The 21,701-nt window shown below is 35.2% G+C and overlaps 1 protein-coding gene across 3 annotated transcripts in view; it reads left to right on the top strand.

Annotated features, from left to right (window-relative positions):
• ATG2B (autophagy related 2B) overlaps positions 1 to 21,701 on the top strand; it is a 48,848-nt gene that overhangs the window by 19,057 nt on the left and 8,090 nt on the right. For 2 of the 3 annotated variants that reach the window (XM_068148871.1, XM_068148873.1), the window contains 24 exons: positions 434 to 707; positions 1,486 to 1,591; positions 2,645 to 2,837; positions 3,020 to 3,162; positions 4,282 to 4,439; positions 4,678 to 4,850; positions 5,160 to 5,310; positions 6,084 to 6,283; positions 7,071 to 7,151; positions 8,547 to 8,653; positions 8,922 to 9,014; positions 9,630 to 9,700; positions 11,013 to 11,089; positions 11,315 to 11,485; positions 11,948 to 12,089; positions 12,951 to 13,153; positions 14,102 to 14,328; positions 14,945 to 15,056; positions 16,143 to 16,337; positions 16,906 to 17,007; positions 18,564 to 18,642; positions 19,452 to 19,656; positions 20,573 to 20,642; positions 21,329 to 21,411. In XM_068148871.1, the coding sequence (XP_068004972.1) occupies positions 434 to 707; positions 1,486 to 1,591; positions 2,645 to 2,837; positions 3,020 to 3,162; positions 4,282 to 4,439; positions 4,678 to 4,850; positions 5,160 to 5,310; positions 6,084 to 6,283; positions 7,071 to 7,151; positions 8,547 to 8,653; positions 8,922 to 9,014; positions 9,630 to 9,700; positions 11,013 to 11,089; positions 11,315 to 11,485; positions 11,948 to 12,089; positions 12,951 to 13,153; positions 14,102 to 14,328; positions 14,945 to 15,056; positions 16,143 to 16,337; positions 16,906 to 17,007; positions 18,564 to 18,642; positions 19,452 to 19,656; positions 20,573 to 20,642; positions 21,329 to 21,411 (3,416 nt within the window). The remainder of the gene's footprint in view (positions 1 to 433; positions 708 to 1,485; positions 1,592 to 2,644; positions 2,838 to 3,019; positions 3,163 to 4,281; positions 4,440 to 4,677; positions 4,851 to 5,159; positions 5,311 to 6,083; positions 6,284 to 7,070; positions 7,152 to 8,546; positions 8,654 to 8,921; positions 9,015 to 9,629; positions 9,701 to 11,012; positions 11,090 to 11,314; positions 11,486 to 11,947; positions 12,090 to 12,950; positions 13,154 to 14,101; positions 14,329 to 14,944; positions 15,057 to 16,142; positions 16,338 to 16,905; positions 17,008 to 18,563; positions 18,643 to 19,451; positions 19,657 to 20,572; positions 20,643 to 21,328; positions 21,412 to 21,701) is intronic. The other variant, XM_068148872.1, reaches the window with a different exon arrangement.

Genomic DNA, 21,701 nt, shown 5'->3' with positions numbered 1-21,701 from the left:
TGAATGTCAGCTATAAGCTACACTTGTGGAGGCTTTGAATGACATACTAGTCCCAGGAGTTGGAAGCCAGACTTACTGAAAATAGTCCCTGCCTGCTCAGCAGTGTTTTAAAAACCAATAATTCTTCAAGACATGGCACTTCCTAACTGAGCCGAGCATTGTTTGGTACTGATTTAAGAGGGAAAAATACAATGATAGACGTTTTCCTAATTACTAGTAACCTTGGTTTCTAGCTAAGAAACTTAACAGCACCAGTACTAGAGAGATACCCTAGCAGTAATAATAATTGGCCCTAATAAGTGTATTTTGTGTGGTACATGAAAAATAAATATTTTTTATTTTGGATATCAATCATCAAAAGCTTTCTTTCCCCATTGTAGTGTTATTTTCTGTAATGTACATTATTACTGTTTTCATCTCCTTTGTTTTTTAGCATAAAGCATTTACTGAAGTTTTTCTGGATGATTCACATACTCCTGCAAACTGTAGAATTTCGATTCAAGTCACTGCCCCAGCATTAAATCTCTCTGTTCGCTTCCCAATACCTGACCTACGTTCAGATCAGGAGAGAGGACCGTGGTTTAAGAAATCACTTCAGAAGGAAATTCTTCATCTTGAATTTACAGATATGGAATTTAAAACTGAGTTTGTAGGAGGGTCAACTCCAGAGCAAGTTAAATTAGAACTTACCTTTAAAGAGCTAACTGGTAAGAATTTTAACATTATATTCAAATATCATTTTCTGTACATGGCTGAGACAAAAGTCCTCATGAATTAACACAAGAAATGTCTTTCCATCTGAATTTTGGAGCATGTATCTCTCCTGCAGTTTAGTGTTCTATTAGCATACGTCAATACTGCTAGGAGGAGAGACTAATGTATGTAGGTAAAGTGCCTGCGTTCTTGGTTTTGAGATCTGAGCTAGTGTTTCTGTTACATTCTGTTACACCCTTACATCAAACTGAAGCAAAGTTGGTGTATCTCTGGGATATCTATCATTGTGTTAGGATAAGTTTTATAGGTTTGTAGGGGAGCAGTACAGCTGTACAAAGCAGGAATCTCCAGCCTAGTCTAGAAATTAAGTGAATGATGTCTTTAATAGCTATCATTGAAACAAATTTTGTATTTTTATACTTTATTATCTTTTGAAGTAATAAATCTGAGAGATTAGTTTGTATTTGCTGCCTTCTCTGCTGATCTGTCATTCTGTGTACTTCCCAAGGTTGTGACATAATGCAGTGCTGCTATGTATTGTAAATGCAAATATCTATGCATTAGAAGTGTCTGTTTTTCTAACTGCTGGTAGCTAGAAGATAATGTGAAATAATTTTTTTTTCTAAATATTGGTACTGAATTTGGAGGAAAAGATAATATAAGAGCATTGACATTTGCCTGTTGGAATCCAGCCTGAGGATTGGGCAGCCTGAAGTTAGCAGTTGTCATTCTTATGTTAATCTTTAAAAGATTTTTTTTTTTTCTATTCAGGTTCATTTGAAGAAGATAATGCAGAAGCACCAATAAAATTTTTTCAAGTGTCTGGTGGGATAGATGGAGATATAACATCATCATCAGACAATTTTGACTGGCCTCGGTAAAATAATGCTTGCCTTTTTCTGTTTATATATTTTTCTTTTTAGTGCAAGTTCCTTAGACTTTTATGAAGTGCTCCTGTATTTTCCAGTTGTAGTACAGACTGTGTGGTAAATGCTTTAAAATGACTTGCAAGGACAGACCACATAGCTGTTGAAAAGAGGACAAAGATTTAGTCAAACAAACAAACAAAAAAACCCAAACAAAAGAACACCCCACCAAAAAAGTACCAAACCTCTGCATTTGTAATAATACAAGATGATTTTAACATATAATATTTGTGCATGGGTGAATAAATTCCAGAGAGTTACATGATTAGAGACTTTAAACTTTTTTGTCACTACCTTTTGTCCTACTTTCACATTCAAGACTGCATACCAAACAAACAAACAAATCTGTGGAATTTTTCCTCTAAGCATTACTATAAACTGTTATAAAGCTGTAACAGTGTTAAAAATAATTATATTTTAACTGCATTATTGCAGCTTATATCACATCTAAGGCAATATAGTACTCTGCACAGTCCTTAGTGAATAGAAGGACTTAACAGCTGCAGCATGTAATAAGATGTTTAAAGAGGCAGAGTGTAGAGGCTTTCTGGCAGCACGTTTATATGGACGATTTTTCAGTGTGAATTTCTTTTGTAATGACAGATTTTTCTATAACACTGCGTATGTGTAATATGCTACCTACATCTCAGAGCATTTTTAACTAGCTGTTGATAGCCTAGTGATGAAAATCTTGTTTTGGGAGAGTGCTAGGTTTTTCTTGGGTCTCCTAATGGTCACCTGATGGAGTTGAAAAAGAATGACACTAATCTTTGATGATTCTTTCTCCTTGTTCCTTTGTGCCTACTGGTTTGGCATTTCTCTTAATGGTATTGCTTTGTCTAATAGCATACATTGTCTAATAAAAAAGTCTCTGGTCATTGAGCTGCTTAGCGTGTGTGTACTTAATGGCTAGCTAGTAGAGTTAGGGGATGTGTGACTGTGAATGGATACAGGAATTCTAAGCATCTCTAATGTCATATTCTGCATAACTTTTCCTATGTCAGGATTGTATTGAAAATAAACCCTCTGGCTGTGCACTCTATTCTGGAAAGGATAGCAGCTGAGGAGGAAGAATGTGATAATAACTTTCAAGAAGAAGAAGAAGGAGGGTCTCATTCTTTGAAGGATGTGTGTGATATTAGAAGACCAGAGCCTTCTCCTTTTTCTTCTCGTAGAGTGATGTTTGAAAATGAAGAGGTACTGCAATTTTCTTTTGTTATTGCTTTCTGCTTATGGTAGTGAAAATTTAATATTCTCTCACTACTTTGTATGCATCTTCTGACTTCTAGTTTTGGCTTGTGTTGTTTTTGGGTTTTTTGTTGGTTGGTTGGTTGTTTCTTAACTCAAGAGTTTTTCTTGGTTTTTTGTTTTATTTTCAGATGGTGATGCCAGGAGATATAATTGAAATGACTGAATTTCAGGATAAAACAATTAGCAATTCTCATTATGTACTGGAACTCACGTTACCAAACATACACTTAACACTACCAAACAAAAGCTTTTATGAAAAGCTTTACAATAGGCAAGTATGATGATTGTTTTGCTTGGTTATTGTGACCTTTACTTTCAGTTCTGTAATCATTGTTGATAAAACAATGGAATGAGCAGCTATAGCACAAATACATTTGTGTAGTTCTGTAGGGACCATAAAATGATGTATAAATATTTTTCCAAATTACCCTCTGAGTCACCACTGACTGGTGCCATAGCAGTAGCTAATAAAAATGCTTGACAGATTCTGTAAACAAAGAATAAAGTTAAATACTCTTTTGCTTTCAGTGAATACTTTCTTTGGATCGGTGTTTGAAACGTTTAATTTTGCGCTCATCTTTCTGAATTCTCTCATATTTCTAAAACTGTTGCATTCAATTTTGTTCTTTCCTCTTTATTCAGTAATTCTCTGTCTAAAACATCAGATACAGTGAAGGCAGGGGTAAAAAAACATAACTGAGTTTTCTAAGCTTTACAAAGGCTTAAAAAAATGTAGAGAAAATGAGCTTGACCTACAGATAGGTGTTCAGAATTTATTTCCGTTAGTTTAGTTGATTTATTTCTGTAAAGCAAGAAATACAACTAGATTAAATCAAGTGAAAAATAGGTATTATGCTATGGATTAGCTACATGAAGAGACATGCTGCTCTATTTTATCCTCTAACAGGTAATATTTTATTTCCAAAGCGCTTTTTAGCTTTCAAAGGGGCCAAGCTGAATCTTGCATTCAATTAATTCAGTGTAATGCTTCTGTACCAAATGTCACATATATCTTTAACCCAACAGACACAGACTCCTTTGAAATTGAACTAATATTTCCTGCAACTTTGCTTGAAAATTGATGTGATCAAAATAGGGTTTTGTCACCCCCGCCCCAACCTACTGAGCTAATATACACCTGCTAACAGAGCCTTTTGTGTCACTGGCAAATGTTAGACTTTCATATGTGAATACTACCATTACAGGAAAAAAAGTTACTTTATTTATTGCTTTTACTCATGAATACTCTATTCTTTCTTGTGCTCTTGAACTTTTGCTAGTTTATGAAGTTATTATATGAAATCTGCAGAGCAAATATTACTTGACTGACCCCATATTAAGTGGGAATGTAGTCATATGTTTTGTATAATGACACTATATTTCTTCCTAGGATCAGCAATGATTTATTGTTGTGGGAACCCACAGCTCCATCTCCCGTAGAAACATTTGAAAACCTTTCTTACGGTGTTGGACTATCTGTGGCCAGCCAGCTCATCAACACTTTCAGTAAAGACAGCTTTAGTCAGTTTAAATCTGCAGTTCATTATGGTAATAAACTTAATAAAGCATTTAGAACTATAGTGATTCAAAATCTTAATTGACTGAAGCGATGAAGCTGATAGTGGAAAGAATTTGTAAACTTGTAAGAAAATATTTACTTAACCCAAGGAAAAGAAAAAAAGTAGATTACTGTTTAATCAAGTAGAATAATATGAAATTGAATCATATTCTGGGTGGAAAAATAGTGTCTTGTTGATGTAGTTCTCTTTTTCATTGTGTATGTTAGATGATGAGAGTGGATCTGAAGAAGAAACTCTACAATATTATTCCACCGTTGATCCAAACTATCGTTCACGCAGAAGGAAAAAGCTTGACTCTCAGAATAAGAACTCACAAAGCTTTCTATCGGTTCTCCTAAATGTGACACATGGACTAGTGTCAATATTCACAGATGTAAAGGTGAGATACTGGGCCTGGAAGAAGTAGTTGTGTTGTCTTTATCAAGATTCCCTTCATTCTAGATGTACTGCTTTTTGGATGAAATGGGTATCTTAAAACAATAATTCTGTAGTCTTCATCCTATTATACCATAACTGGACAATAATGGAACACAATATTTTAGTAATTCTGTTTTCTTTGTTTAACATGGGAATAAATAATTGCAAGAAGGAAAATCTGTTGGTAGCAAGTATTATGCTAATTTAGACTGTTCAGCTGCAGGAAACTCAGCAAACAATTACTTTGTCTTTTTTTTAATTCTTCCTTTAGCAGGATGATGGAAACACACTTGAAGGAAAATACGGTGAATTCTGGTTTGAATTCAACAGTGGCTCACTTTTCAGTGTGACTAAATATGAAGGCTTTGAGGACAGACACTATGTTTGTCTGCATTCTAGCAGCTTCAATTTATATCATCAAGGTAGGGCTGGGATTGGGATGGCTTTTAGGAGAAATGCTTCCCTTGGCACAATAGATGTAGTTCATAGCTAAGTGCTCCACTAATACAACTTCATGGTAGCTGTATTTACTTAGCTATAGGTTAGCTCAAACTTCCCTTGGCAGCTGCAGGTCTTTAAGAATACTGTGGTCCTCTGCCAAATTAGCTGTAGAGTCTGTTCTTTGTTATGAGAGTATGTATTTCCTACATGTTACTGGTGATTTCATTTAAAAAGGTACAAGTTAATGGTATCTGCTGCTTCTTTCTTAGGTAGATAATTCTAGTCAGCAGGTGAAGAATTTGTCAGTGTAGCTTATATGGCTGGTAACCTTCATGTAGTTAAACCTTTTAACATTTTCCCCTCAGATCTCTGAATCAACAGTTTTGAAGTTTATGAGTATTCAGTGCAAGGTTTAATTATTGTGTGTTTAGAGGTTAACATGGCACCATCTTGTAAAATGAAAAGGAGAGATGTATTCCTGTCTTTTCATGTAACCTGTAAGAGGTTTCTGCCCTTTACTTCAACTTTGCTGTTTCATTAGGCAAGTATAGAAACAAAGCTTGTAGTCACATTGAAGATTTTAGTGAGAAACATAGGTTTAAATATTGGATCACCTGTAATGTTCTCTTCACAGTTTTTGATTTTCAGTGTGCATGACTAACATTGGTAATTAAAATAATTTAAAAGACATTAAGCATAAAAAGCACTAACGGTTTTGAAGCACAAGGTTAATAATTCTAAAATATCTTTTCAGGTTCGGTTGATGGAGTTGTTCCTTCCTCTGAAGTACGACTGCCCAGCACAATACGTCCCCATTGGTTAGAACCTACTATTTGTTTTTCTGAAGAAGATGGTCTTAGTAGGACCACTTCAGATGGTGTAGGAGTGGATTGTCCAAGTATGCTGACAGTTGCAGTCAAAATACAATCAGATAAAATAGAAAGCAATACAAAGGTTTGTGGTTTTGACGTGCTTTTCTAAATGACTTATTTCAGTTTATGTGGAAGCATCTAGATGTAGGGTTACAAAAGCTATAGGTTAAGAAACTATGTAATTGAGACCTTCATCCTCAAACTAATTTTCTGTTAGAATCTTTTGGCTGGATTGTAAGATTTAAGTATCAGCTTAATTCAGTTTGCTGCTCACATCACATAACTGAATGCGTTTCTTGGCCAGCTGACATTTTTCTTGTTTTGCCTTTGATTTACGTTTAATCTTGCACTAAACCAGGCAGAAACAGACACAGGGAGTTAAAACTTCCTGCACCGGTTACTAGCAGTGTCATCTAATAGGCAGTCTTTGCTTACCTGTTTGGAGTCATGCTGGTAAGTGTCGCACATTTAGCTTTGACAGTGGCAATCATTAGCTTGGCTAAAACTGGTGACAGGCAGCTTGGTACAATTATCAAGAGAGAAGGAAGCTGCAGAACAGCACAATATCATGGAGGTTCAGTTGACTCTGATTTGAACAGCGTAAGAAAGACCTACATTGTGTTGGTACTCCTAGTAATTCCTGGTGAATCCCAGAATGAATGAACAATTACCTTTCCTGCCTATCACCATCAGAAACTATCCTATTGCAAAAAAGTAGGAAGCAACATTTTATTGAAATGGCCCAGTCCTTTTTGACATTTCTAGACACTTGGAAGTTCTCTGAGCAGAAGAATGACTGTTTCATAATCTAGATGTCAAATACTTGCATGTATTTCGTGTAAACTGACTTGTGCACCTTTCTCATGCAGGAATTTCTGGTTGCTGTTGGACTAAGAGGAGCCACCCTACAGCACAGAGTACTACCTTCAGGTTTAAGCTGGCATGAACAGGTCAGATGGCTACAGTTTTCTCAACTACAACTTCAGTTTCAGTCTGGCCTTAACAGCTGCTTTAAGTATCAAACTAAACCTTCATGAATAATCTTTGTTAGGCAGTCATACTATCTTTGCTTTTGAAGTTGTTATTATGTCTTGTCTACTTTGAGACCACTGACAGACTGGAGTCTTGCTCTTTAAGTCTTATTTGTGTATTAATTTGTTACAGTTCCTCAATCTCTGCCCACAACATGTCAGGGAATTTCAGGTTTTTTGATGGGTCTTTTGTTTACTTTTGTTGTTGTTGTTTAAAAAAAGTTCAAATGGAAAGTCTCAGTAGTCCAGTGCTATGCAAATACTCAGGTAATCCGTGAAATAAAACCCCCAAACACCCTCAAACAAATCAAGAATGGCTACTTGCAGCACTGAAAACATTTCTGTATTTTTTGTTTCCCTTCTGCTCACTTCATTCCTCAAGTTCTTTTTCTCCCTTGTCTGTTTCTTGTTACATTGTTTGAATAGCATTGTTTGTTACATTGTTTGAATGCTTTCCTTGGGGAAGCAGTAAGCAGAAGTTTACAGAAATTTTAGTAACACAAACTTCTGAATTAGAAGGGTGGTACTAATGTGTGTGGATGCAGGGGTGCAGCAGAGCGTACAGGGCTAGAGACCCTTGATCTGGAATCTGTGTGCAAATGTGCATGAACTCAGACATTGCATTTTTTTTAAGGGAGATGAGACAAATAAACTGGCCAAAGAGGTCGAGGGAACAGTTAGAAAACTGTCAGTGTTGGTATACTATACCTCAGGTTTGGAAGAGTTTAAGAACTTTTTTAGTGGGTTTTTGGTTTGAAAGAGACCTATGGCAGCTCTTACCAAGGGGGAGAGGCGGGGTTATTTCATAGAGTAATACATAGGAATAACAGTATATACAAAGTGTATGTACGTATTTCTGATTCTGAGCAGACTTCCTTTCTCATCCCCCCCAAAAGGTAAAGATAACCAAAGATAACTTTAAGAATGTACAGTATTACAAGAAGAGCAAACAAAGATAATGCTAACACTACAGTAACAACTGCAAAGAAAGATAATTGAGTCTAGGGAATGCATTAAAAATAGATTGTGCTGCATTGTACAAGTAGCCACTTAGGTGTCTGTGGGTTGGTCTTTTCCATACCTTTGAGGCTAGAGTTTGGAGGGTGTATTTTTTGCCCAGTTTACATTCCATGTTTTTCTCTATCAAGATACTGAGTAAGCAGCTTTGAATACCTGAGATTACTTGCTTCCTTTTTCTTCTACTAATCAAACATTTTATTGTCATACATGCTACAGATTTTGTTTTCTAACGCATAGTTGTCTATATATTTAACAAATACTGAAGTGTTATAATAATATGTTTATAATTTTTAGATTTTATATTTTTTGAATATTTCTGATGAGCCTGTTCTGGGATATAATCCTCCTACTACAATTACAACTTTTCACGTACATCTGTGGAGTTGTGCTCTGGATTACAGGTAAATAAAATGCAAGTGTATGTAATTTAGTGACACCACAGCTATATATTTATTCTTTAGGAATGTTTTGAGTTTGCATATTGTAAAGAATATTTAGGCTTGTTTGGGAAAAGTGCTTAACAGAAATCCCCTGAATTGAGGGAAACTTAAAGCAGGATAAGCATTTGCCTACGCCTGGGAAGATCTAGCTAGGTAATCTATAAGACTTTGATTGCAGTTCTGAATAAGTGCAGAGTATAACATTTTTTTCCTTCTTGTTTGTTGTTAGGCCCTTATTTTTGCCGGTCAGATCTCTGCTTACTGTTGAAACTTTCAGCATTTCCAGCAGTGTTGCAGTAGATAAATCTTCTTCTACCCTCAGGTATAATTTAAGTGATTGTGAAACACATAATGCCTATCTACATTTTTTTGACTTAGGAAGCATTTGTATCGTGTAATTGATCACACTGGTTTCTATCTTTTGAAATATTATTTGCTTATGTGTAATGCTTCTGGTTTATTAAGTTAAATGCAAGTTGGATTCCTTCCTTTAACAATTAGCAATTCAGTTTTTAATATGGTTGAAAGAGGCCCTGAAAGGAAATTGTGTCTATTTTGTTAATTACTAGCATCTTAAGGTTTCTTAGATTTGTTATTTAGAGACACTAAGTATTACATCTCTAACTTTTTCATATCTGCCTAATTGCAGATAAATGACCTTCAAAACAAATGTTTCTGCTACTGCATTAAAAAGAAAAAAAAAAGAAACAACTGTTAATTCTGTGTGCCAAAAGCATTGCTTTTTAATCTACAGACAAATACACAAATTGAAATGCAGATGAGGTTCAGAGGAAGAGTTTGGATTAAGATATGCCTCATGTATTTGTGGTTTTAATTACCTGTTTCAATACTGTTTTTTTTTTTTTGACTAGTGAATTACACAGGATTTCTCTAGCATGTTTGTTTTGGTTTGGTTTGTTATTTTCCTATCTTTTAGGATAATTTTAGATGAAGCTGCTTTGCATCTGTCTGACAAGTGCAACACTGTTACAGTGAACCTCCGTAGAGGTAAGGATATTTTAGATATGACTAATGAACTGCTGAGCCTAAAGAAACAAAATTGCATGCATATTCAGAATATATAAAGGCTATTAAAAGAGGGGTCTGAGTAGATAAGGAGCAGCAAGTTGAATATGAATGAATAATCCAGTGTTGTTGACAATCTGAGGCCTCTAGTTTGGATTTGTGGATGAGCTCTATTATTAGCTCTATAATGTGTATTTGAAAAAAAGGTGTATTTTTAAAAATCTGGAGTTGGCACTGAAAGAACTTCATAGAAAGGAGATCTCATTTTATGAGGTCTATATTCTGTGTAGTTGAACTTGAAAGGCATTACATTGACAGTTCTAGGTTCTGAAAAGAATTATGCTCACTGCTTTCATTCATATAATAACAGTTTTTAATGACTGAGGAACTTGAGTCAGTATTTAACAAATCAGCTGAGGAAACACTGAAATATTGTGCATGCAAATGTGTATATTTAGCTTAGGTAAGACATCTCTAGTGAAGAATAGAATAGAATAGAAGTAACCAGGTTGGAAAAGACCTTCAAGATCATCAAGTGCAACCCATCACCAACACTATCTAATCAACTAAGCCATGGCACCAAGTGCCTCAACCAGTCTCTTCTTAAACACCTCCACTGATGGTGACTCCACCACCTCCCTGGGCAGCCCATTCCAATGGCAAATCACCCTTTCTGTGAAGAACTTCTTCCTAACATCCAGCCTAAACCTCCCCTAGTGCGGCTTGAGACTGTGTCCTCTTGTTCTGGTGCTGGTTGCCTGGGAGAAGAGACCAAGCCCCACCTGGCTACAACCTCCCTTCAGGTAGTTGTAGACAGCAATAAGAAGGATAGAACAAAGATACTCCTGTTTTGTTTAAACAAGAAAAAGAAGAAGTTAGCCATAGTACTGAAAGAGTAATAAAATGCAAGCATGTCCTCTCTCGCACATCAGCTAAAAACTGCTAGGATGCTTAGTCACCCATCTTCTATGTGCTCTACTTCTCTAACACAATTGGCATGAGGATAGATAACTTAAACTGCATACAGATGTTAGCAGTGGTAATGATACATTAGATTGAAAAGATTTGAGTTTTTGATTTGTGTAGCTGAAACTTGAATAATCATCATAAAAGAAGGAAGTGCAGACATAAATGGTTTAATGAAAAACATCCCTTTGTTATGTTTATACTCTAATAGTTTAATAACCAAAAATATGTACTAAGGGTAGTGTTTGTTAATAAGTCTTAATTTTTATTTGGTCATGTTTTTTGTTTCTTTGTTACTGGGTTTTTTCAATTGCTCATTGCTTTTCAGATTATGTTCGTGTTATGGAAATGGGACTGCTGGAACTAACCATTACAGCAGTAAAATCTGATTGCGATGGGGAAAGAGTAAGTATTCAACCACAGGTGCAATTCCATGACAGATTGTGATTTGAAAGTTGTTACACTTAAAATCATGGAAGATTTTTCATTTTACATGGGGAATTATTTTTTTAAAGTCTTTTTGACTAGCTAAGTAAATTAATTTACAAACCACTGTGTATAGATGCTATTTTTATGGAACTGCACTTTCATTTGAAGAGTATTTTTATCTCTTTTGCTGTTGTTATCTAGACTAAACCACATTTTGAGCTGCACTGTTCCAGTGATGTAATCCATATTCGTACCTGCTCAGATTCATGTGCTGCACTTATGAATCTCATTCAGTATATTGCAAGTTACGGTGATTTGCATCCACCTGCTAAAACAGAGATTAAACGTGGAGTTAGCAAGCCGAAAATGAAGGTATAAATGACAAAGTTCTATCAACATAACTTTATGCTTCCTGGTAATATGTTTTATTTTTGAGATCCCTATTCTTTTTCCAAAGAAACTAACATTGCTTCTACCTTAAAATGTATTTTGACAAAAATGTTGATTTCCCCCCGCTGCTTTGGCCACTACTTAAAATATTTCAAAATACTCTGTGCTGTTTATCTCTTGTACCTTGTTGTTATCTAAAAAAATAAATTCCAGGACATACCCGAGCTGTCCAAGTACTCTCGTGATCAAAATACCCTGAACTAAGTGTTCTAACCTACTTTATGAATCATCTCGCTCAGTTTCAGCTCACTTGTTTATTTATAAAGTTAAGGTCTTGCTTCTTACAGTAGAAGAGCTGTATATCAAGCTGTTCCGGCAAAGCTTACTCATCATGGTATTACAGTTGTCTTTGAAAACGTACTATATATAGTTCCTCTCCTACAGGTAGAGACTTTTAGCCAACCATCTTCCCATGGACCAGTCCTTGCTGAATCAGAGCAACAGATTCTACGGGACTTGATGAGTGATGCAATGGAGGAAATTGAGACTCAACAGGCTGCTTCTGCCATGAAGCCAGAGTCCAATGGTAAGAATCCTCTGGAGGCGTAAGTACACATAAAGCACAATCTTTATGGAAGGAAAGTGGATTGAAAGTTGTGCGTATGCAGGGATGCTACAACAAGAGTGACAACATACCTTTGATGTCTAAAGTCTTCAAACTATCAAACAGATTCTCCTTTTAATAACAGTAATGCAAAAGGAATTTAAGATTTTGGTAAAGAAAACAGCAAGGGAAGAGTCTGATTTTGTGGGACTCTGAGACTCCACATTCTCTAGGAGTAATTGTTATTATGGATGTAAGTTTATATGACATACTGCAGTGTGGAGGGATTGGAGACTTCTGTGTATGAAGGAACTCTAGAAGGATGGTAGAATTCTGACTCACAGAGATTTTAATGTTTAGAAATCTTTCAGTTAGCAGGTAGAACAAGATAATTGATTTTTATCACAGGATTGTGGTTTTTCCATCATGACTAGAGATAAATCCACATTTAAATTGGCTAAGGATACTGTATTGCAAAGAGAGAATTTAATTATTTTCATGATGTCTGCTCCTCTTCCGGGTTGTGGAAGTTGAGCAGTCCATGTAGTACTGAAAGTTATTAATGTGGTGGTGTGAGTTTTTCTGTATTTTGTCAGTTCATCTCTACTTAGAGTAGCTAGTTATGGTTTTGTGGTAATCACTTAATCATAACTAGTAGATTAATTTTTGAAGATTGTATTTTATTTATACTAGGAATTGATTCGAACTATATAATAAGCAAATTCCTTTGTGATTGAAGTAATACATTTCAGTTAACTGTTAAATTATTTTGTTCATTTTTTATATTTTGTAAAGATTTTTCCACTGAAAGATGTCTTTTCTCTACACTCCTTCAACTCCTAGGAATTTTGGATGACAGATCTCAAACTCAGGAGCCATCTTGCTCAGATCTCTTCCTGTTTCCAGATGAAAGTGGAAATATCTCACAAGATTCAAGTCCCACTTATACGTCATTCACTCATCACCTGATAAATGAGGCCATGGGAGATGTTCCTGCAGAGAGTGATGACTTCTGCATTCTTTTTGCACCCAAAGTCGCTGTTGCTGTAAGAAGCTTTGAGAATTTCTAAAAAAAAAAATATTAAAAAAATCAATGTATAAAGTGAATTAAAGAAAAGCATATGTAAGACCTGGACAAATGAAACTTCCCAGCCTTTTGTGGTTGCTTAATGATGTCCTTTCAGTGTAAAAGGACTTTTAGTAATGAATGCAAGTATATATCTCAGCAGTGTGTAATTGTTTTCTGGTATGAGTATTACATTACACTATATTGGCAGTTTTCCTACATTTTAGTCATATTTTATCATTGCCATTTTAACTTACAATAATGACATGGTTAAAAAACAAAGATGTTTGAAGCAAAATACAGTATTAATCAAAATAACAGCTTCGCACATCATCTAGTCTTCTATTCATAGTCATAGGAATATGCTATATTCTAAGCTTTCAATGCATTTATGGGCCTAAGAACCTTGCCAAATCTGAGAGACATGTTTACATGTCATTTTACACTGCTGTCCACTGCATTAAGAGAACTGGGAAACTATACTCTGACTCCTTGAAAACAGTTTCTGTTCATGTTTTTCTAACAGCATCTTTAGTTTTACTCTTCTTAAAAGACTGAACTATTTCTGGATCCCTGATTGGAATCTGTATTTGCCTAGCTACCTTTGTTTCCAAAGGTGCTAATATGTTATCCTGGGCTATTTAGTGATTTTTTTTTGTTTGTTTTCAATTCTTGTTTTGTTAACAATTTGGATGGGGATTTTTTCTTTTTCCCCCAACCACTTCTCAGCCTATAATTTATGTGTTGTTGCCTTTAAGCTACTATGTAAAAGTTATTCATAAACCCCGTGTGTGTTGTATAAACTTTAGAAGACAGTATGGAATAGTTTAATTTCTTTTCATAGGGAAGAACTGGACATCTCAATGAAGGATCACGTGTCAATGCTAGGTATATATATATATATATTTTGTTTTCTTTTTTTAATTAGGAAAAAGAGGAAGAGCCAGTGATAAAAATAATGGTTGATGATGCAATTATCATAAAGGAAAATCATTTCAGCCAGCCTATTAAAAAAACAGATACAAGCAAAGCTCCCCTTCATTTTCCTGTTCCTCTGGTACGCTATGTTGTAAAAGAAATCTCTCTTATTTGGCATCTCTATGGTGGAAGGGATTTTGGGACTGCACCACCAACATCTCCAGCTAAAAGTTTCATGTAAGTATTTGATGCAATTCTGTAAATTGGAGTATTTAAAAAGACTTAATTTTCCTTCTGATTTGAGTTTAATCTCACTATTCAGTCTCAATTCTCCCTTGCTTGCTTCTTTGCTCCCTCCTCACAAATAATCATAGAATGGGTCAGGTTGGTAGAGTTCAGCTCCTCACACCAGAGTATCTTTTTCCCATCATATCCCAGAAAAGCCACTTTTGGTTGTGTTCGTTTGTGGGGATTGACGGGAAGGGTTTGCTTTTAATGATTAAATTAGAAGTTAAATTTTCTTAAGGAGATTGGTGCTTAAGGAGCATAAGAGACTATTACTGTGGAATCTGGTTTTCAGGAATCATGTAAACTGAAAAGTAATTAATATTATTACAGCCAAAGTTAAGGAAATGTTTTATGAGTGTTAATTTAGTGGGAAGCATGCAGGTAACATTTCGCTTAAGTATGCATTACATGAACAATAAAAAGGAAGTACGTTTAATAGTAACAGTTCCCAGTGTTTTATTGGTATCTTCTAGTATTTTTCTCTTGTAAGCAGCAAAATACCTCAAAGTTTGATCTGTGAAGGTGTTGAGTTTTGAGTTGTTTTATTTTTACTTCATTTTCCCAGAAGCCCTCATAGTTCTCCTTCTCATACACCAACGAGGCATGGACGGAGTACAGCATGTGGTGGGGGAAGAGGAAGAAACCCAGACTTCCTAATGGAAATACAGTTAAGCAAGGTGAATGACAGAAACAGCTTCAGTTATGACTGTCTCTGTGTGAATATCTTTACATGTTTCATAACTTTCTATTAGAATTTGGTAGGATTACCTACATCTGGGCAATCACTTAGAAGGTGAACAAAGTGAATTTGTTCTTCTAGCACAGTATTAGTTATTTGCTGAATAAAGTTGCTTGTAAAGGTCCTTCTAAAAGTTTAATAATAATAATCATGATGCTTAAGTAATTAAGGAGAGAATAAATGAAAAGAAAATGTAAAGAGTAATTTAAAGGAGACAAGGTTTTTGAGCCGTGTTTGTGATGAATATCTATTTTTCTCTTCAACACTTAAATGTTTGTTATCACACATCTCAAATACAGGGCACATAAATAGTGTTTCTTAGAATCTCACTATCTGGCCAGAGGAAGCCACTGTGCTGCTTGCTATGTGAGCTCTGCTTCATTACATTGCAGGCAGGGATGCTATGGGCATTATTGAGACAGGGAATGATTTGTAGGTAACCACAGGTCTTCGATTGAAAATGAGAACTACATAAAGAAGGGAGGAAAAGGAGAAAATTCAGAAGTCTTTAGAATTTAAGAAAGGTAATAGTTTAGAATTTGTATGGACTAAAATGAGTAAAGAAAAAGGAAACTGAGACTGGAGGAAACTACTTGGGAAGTCTGTTGGCAGGGAAAACCTTACTTCCCTAAATGTAGAAGGTGCAGGATTCAAGAATTACAAGATTGCCTGGTACAGTCTTTAACAATATGTAAGAAAGATGTCAGGATGGAGGAGAAAAAGCAGAGTTCGTATTAAAGCAAGCAGCAAAACTTACTTGTCTTGCACTGACTCTTTGGCTTTAATTTACATCCTAAAATATGAACATGTTTATAACTAAGAATTTTGAATGTTTCTAGTACCAGATGGGCAAAAATTTGAAGTTCTCAGAAATCCCAATATTCTTGTAAATTAAAAGTAGTAGACAGCTTTTAAAGCTCTTGCATGTACTGTGGTTTTATTGATTTATTTATTAAAGTAGTATTCTATTGTTAAAGGTTGCTTTTCACTGAAGCTGATTATGATTTTCTTTGCTTTTTAAAAGGTGAAATTCCAGCATGAGGTATACCCTCCAGTTGGTGCAGACAGTGAATCCAGTCTATTGGAACAGCCAGTGTCACGGCAGGTTTTTATTGTTCAAGACTTGGAGATTAGAGATCGATTAGCTACATCACAGATGAATAAATTTCTCTATCTCTACTGCAGTAAGGAGATGCCCAGAAAAGCACATTCAAACATGGTACAGTTATGGAATATGTTAATTCACTGTAATTATGGTGGTTGGATTGTCATTGTGGGGGTGGTATACATTTCTCAGTCTTGCAGAAGGAATGTGATATCCTGAAGCATTGAGGTAATATAGCTTACTGATAGTCATTTGCTTGACTTGGTTTTGGATATTAGAACTAAATAAAAAAAATCAGTTTGAATACTACTATTGCAGGTTTTAATGTTTCTGAGATCCTACCAGTTAAAAAAACAAAACAAAAAGTAGATGTGCGGGACTGTTTTGATAGGTTTCACATTCCAGTTTTGAACAAACTACTGTTTGTATGAGTAGGATTAGACTTCCTACTAGACATGGGAAGTTGTAGTTTTATGATGCACTGTAGTCTTACTGGTTGTAAGGATTTATGAATTTGTTTTTTCTTATTTTAATTTTCTTATTTTTAACATATATAGTAAGTTACTTATTCAGTAGTAGCTTTATAATTGGCAAGTGAAATCAGAGTAGTACAGGTGTTTTACAGTAAATGTTTTTCCTAGCTAGTGTTCTGGGATTTATTTATCTTGGATTTTTTTTTCAGTTAACAGTTAAAGCATTACATGTCCGTCCAGAGTCTGGCAGATCCCCACAGGAATGTTGTTTACGTGTTTCATTAATGCCTCTTCGCCTCAACATTGACCAGGTTGGTTCTGTCAATGCAAAAAAAAAAAGGGACTTTTTTCTAACTACTTACTTGTAACCATCTTGCACATTTGATGGGGTAGTTTTCTTGATTTTCTTACTTTTTCTTTAACTTATGATCAGTCTACATCTTTGGATCTCTGCTGCTCTGTTTATATCCTTCCTAGAACTTGCTTTCTGCTGAGAATAGTCTATTTTTAATTTTAAAATTAAGGGTATCTATTAGACTTAACTGTTTCCTCAGTAATAACAGTTTACCTCCTGAGATTTTTTTATAATCTCTTGTGTTTTGAAATTGTGGCTTTTAAAAGCATATATTTAATCTTGCTTTGTTTGTTCATGAAGTGGCTGTTGTGTTTTTCAATTGAGAAAAGTTAATCATTAATCCAGAAGCTGTTCATAAGATTGTAGTCAAGGGCACTTGACACCTGAGGACTGCTTTGAAACCATGAAGGCTTTGGTCTCACTATCAACTGTAGCAGCATGAAGACCAGAAACGGGAGAAATTGTTTTACTTTCTTTCTAAAGCTTTTGTATGAAGTACTTCCCATCTATTTCTTGAATATATGAAGTTTTCTTCTAAGGAAGCTACATGTGTTTGTGCATTCAAATCCTGAGTGCAATTACTATTCCTTGTTGAGGCATTTCTTGCGTAGTTTGTCACCTGCAGAAGGATGTGTGTTTTTTATAAGAGGACAGTTAGGAGTTCATACCTGCCTTCTGTTTCCCTCAGCACACGTTAGAGACCAGGTTTTTCATTTCGCTGTTAGAAAAGTGGAACTCTGTATGGGCTGTAATAATTTTGTGTAGAGAAAGAGCATGGAAATACTGCCATCTAGTGAGGCAGTGTTTCCCTCTTGATTACTTTTCCAAGTCTTATCTTTTGTACCATAAACAAAATCCATCTTTACAACTTCTGCAAAATCACGCACAAGGCTGCATGGAGTTGTGTTAGAAAGTCTTGCTGTTACTATCTGAGCTGTATGCTTATCAGCTGGAAACAAAAAGTTAAAAAACCTCCAGATGTCATTAATGATAGGGTAAGCAAGGCACCAGTGTGATGCAACTGTCAAAAAAGAAAATGGAATATAATAACTTTAAAATATCAACAACAGAGATATTAATATCTTTTAATGAAGCAGTAGAAAGATCTGATTTGGAATAATTTGTCTGACATTAGCAGTATTAAAGGTGAATACTTGAATATCCTTTCATTGGAAATTGGAGAAAAGTTTGTAGATATCCAACACCTGGGTTCTGAAACAGTCACCAAAATGAGATTAGAGGTGATGAATACAACTATGGAGTTCTATGACAAAGCCATATAGATTATTAAGTTATATTATAGGTAGCAGGGGACAATAGCAAAAAGCGTCCTTTGTGTTTCTGTCCTGGATTCCTATGTGACTTTTGCACATTTTAATGGATCAGAAAGAAATATGTTTTGATTCATATATTTGTAGAAATAAAGAGCTGGAATAGTAGATAATAGAGAATTGTTTAGAGCATTTGCTATATACACTTTTTAACCTGATTGTATTTTATTTTCTATGTTAGGATGCCTTGTTTTTCCTGAAGGATTTTTTCACTAGCCTCTCTACAGAAGTAGAACTCCTAATTACTCCAGATCCTGAAGGTGAATTTTTCAAAAATCTAATGTAAAAATGCTTTTTCTTATTCCTTCACAGGTGAATCTTGTGAGTGTGAAAAAATAATAAAATTTAAACCCCCCAATACAAGCAAATTAAAACCAAAACAACAAAAAAAACCATCCTGAACCCGATTTCGGATATTTTATAAATACCATTAAAGGTGTTCACTACCTGGGATCCCCATTGTATAAAAGGTTTTGCTAAAATTTGAGCATGTTTAACAGGAACTTCTGAAAAAAGAGGATTGTATAATATTAGGAGTTATTATTACATAAAACAAACAGTGTTTAATGTCTCTTGCATAAAAGAATGTGTCTGTCCGATGGCTTGTAGTTGTGTAATCCCTGGAGAAAGGAACAGAATTCAAGACTATAAACAGGCAGTGCAATTCACATATACAGTTAAAGCAGTACTTCCAATCAGCTGCACCATCTGATACACCAACCAGTGTATGCTGAAAGACATTTCCTCTATTGACTATATTTGTGAGATTGTTAGCAGCTATACATTACTTATTTCTGTTCAGATGTTGTACTGAAACGCATAGATTAGGAAGTACTCTGCAGTACTGCCGTTAAAGCAGATGGATTGTTTATGCAGATGCCCAAGTTAAGTTTCTTGTAATAATTTCTGTTGATAACTAAGATACTATTTTACTAAGAGAATCTAAATATTGCCTTGTTAGTTATTCCTATTAATAAGCATTAGAGCTTACTAAAGACACAGTAACTGTAAACACAGACTTCTTGTGAAAAATATGAGTCAGTTGACTGTGTATACCTTCTTATCTTAGTTAAAAAGTCTCCAGGTGCTGAAGTTACATGTAGCTTGCCCAGGCATGCCAGCAACCTTAAGGACCCAAGTCCAGTAATTTCTTTCTCATCACATAAGCAAGCAAGTGAAAATGGTAGCATTGATTCTATGGACTTGATTAACGGAGAGGATCCTCATTTCTCAGAAGAAGTCACATCATACAGTGATCAGCCAGTATTTTTCAGGTAAGCTTTTAGTAAAAATTTACAATGGCACACTGCTGTTCTGCTGAATGCTTTTAGAAAATGCAACAAGGAGCTATTCAGACCTTATGACACGCTGAATTTTTTGTTTGTTTATTGACTGATTGTGGAAATCAAATTTATTTGCTTCACTTGTCTGTTAGATTTTACTCACTACTGTGATCAAGAAGATAAAGGTCTGCCATATACAGAAGCAATAATGACATGCTTTACAAATAAGTACAAAAAGCAGTGTTTTGTTTGTGTAAATTAGATCTAATATAACCACAGTGAGAGTATATAAGGGGGAAGGGTATCATGGAGAGATATACACAATTAAAGTCTCACAAGAAAAACTATCCTGTAGTCCTGAGTGGAAAGCTATTATAAAAGTTTGAGCTTTTTTGCAGAAGGCTTTTGTGTGTAAGTGCCTCTAATAAGAGATGCGTACTTCAGGAAGCAGTGGAGAGCCAAATTATGAGAAAATTACTGTGTTTTATTTCATCACATACATCCCAAACAGAATTTTTTATTAAGTTCCAGCTGCAGAGCTAAGTTTTGCCCACAGAACAATCATTAGCCATACGCTTTTTCTGGGGACTTTGTAACTGAAATGCATGCTGTGGAAATTGAGGGAAGAAGTTCACTTGCTGGATTATTAGCACTTTGAGGACCACTAAATTTATTATAAGTGGTAACCTTGACTAGACATTAATAAACCAAGAAACGCTGAATTTACCACTCTATTTTGTACACTTATTCTAAAGTACTAACACAGTAAGGAGAGGATTTATGGTTTACAGAACAGGATGTGACATCCTATTCCAGGAGGATGGGAATCAATGAGTTTCTTTCTGAAATGATAATTTTATTTCCTTTTCATGTTTCTCACTGTAAAATTTCCTTTGTATACCCCCAGAGAATTTCGGTTTACATCAGAAGTTCCAATACGACTTGATTACCACGGCAAGCATGTGTCGATGGACCAGGTTGGTGTACAGTGCTGATGCTGTAGAGCAATAATTGATGTTGTTAAATGTTTTTTGCCGCCATGAGCTGGGCTATGTTTTTATGCTCCCTACTAATTATTGATTTGATTTTGAGAAATGTAAACCTCTTTTCCTTTGTTTCACTAAAGCATAACCTTGTTTCACTGTTAGTTTGAAAATAGGGGGTGAATCCTTCAGGTATGATTAACTCAAAATGGACTTTAAAGACACATTTATCGACACAGTGACTGGCCGGAAATCTTTCTTTTTCCACACTCATGGTGTCCCTCAGAGGATGATACCACTATCTTACACCAGAGCAGTAAATTTTTTTCTTTCCTACCTTATTAGTGCCAAAATAAAGCATTGTCTTTTTTTAACTCCTTGTTTCCTTCTTGTGTTAGAACATTTGGAACACACTAATGCATACACAGCTTGTTATATCTTAAATATTTCTGAAGAAGCCCCCTTCCGTCCAGATGCTTTTCTTAGAGCAGTCAGTTAAGCCAGTTCCCATCTTTCACAAGGTTTTGTGTAATGTAATTCATAGCACTGTAACAAGTAGCATTTGGGAGAATCTGTTTAGGCATAAATACCTGCAATAAGAGTTGAAATAATGAGATTATTTCTTACCGACAGATTATACAGGATGAGTAAATTGACATGATAAAATGTTTCACTTACAGGGCACATTAGCTGGAATTCTTATTGGGCTTGCTCAGTTAAACTGCTCAGAATTAAAGCTGAAGAGACTTTGTTACAGACATGGGTAAGTTTATCAAATTGTAGATTAACATTGGATTTGCAAATTGAAAGTTTGTGGTGAATAACTGAATGTAATGATAAAATAAATAAACTGATAAAAGGCAAACTGATAAGATGCTTTTAAAATCCAAGACACGTTGACTTTACAAGCATTTCTTGATTCTGGTTTCTGTTCACAAAGAACATCTATTTTCATAATATATATACTAGTTTTGGTGTGAAACTTTTAGTTTCTGTCTACAACTACCTGAAGGGAGGTTGTAGCCACGTGGGGGTTGGTCTCTTCTCCCAGGC

Source organism: Melanerpes formicivorus, unplaced genomic scaffold, assembly GCF_026170545.1.
Source record: "Melanerpes formicivorus ecotype bairdi unplaced genomic scaffold, bMelFor1.0.p_v2 SCAF_17, whole genome shotgun sequence".
Classification (NCBI taxonomy): Eukaryota; Metazoa; Chordata; class Aves; order Piciformes; family Picidae; genus Melanerpes; species Melanerpes formicivorus.
Note: the sequence above shows the minus strand (reverse complement) of the source record. Positions and strands in the feature narration are given on the sequence as shown.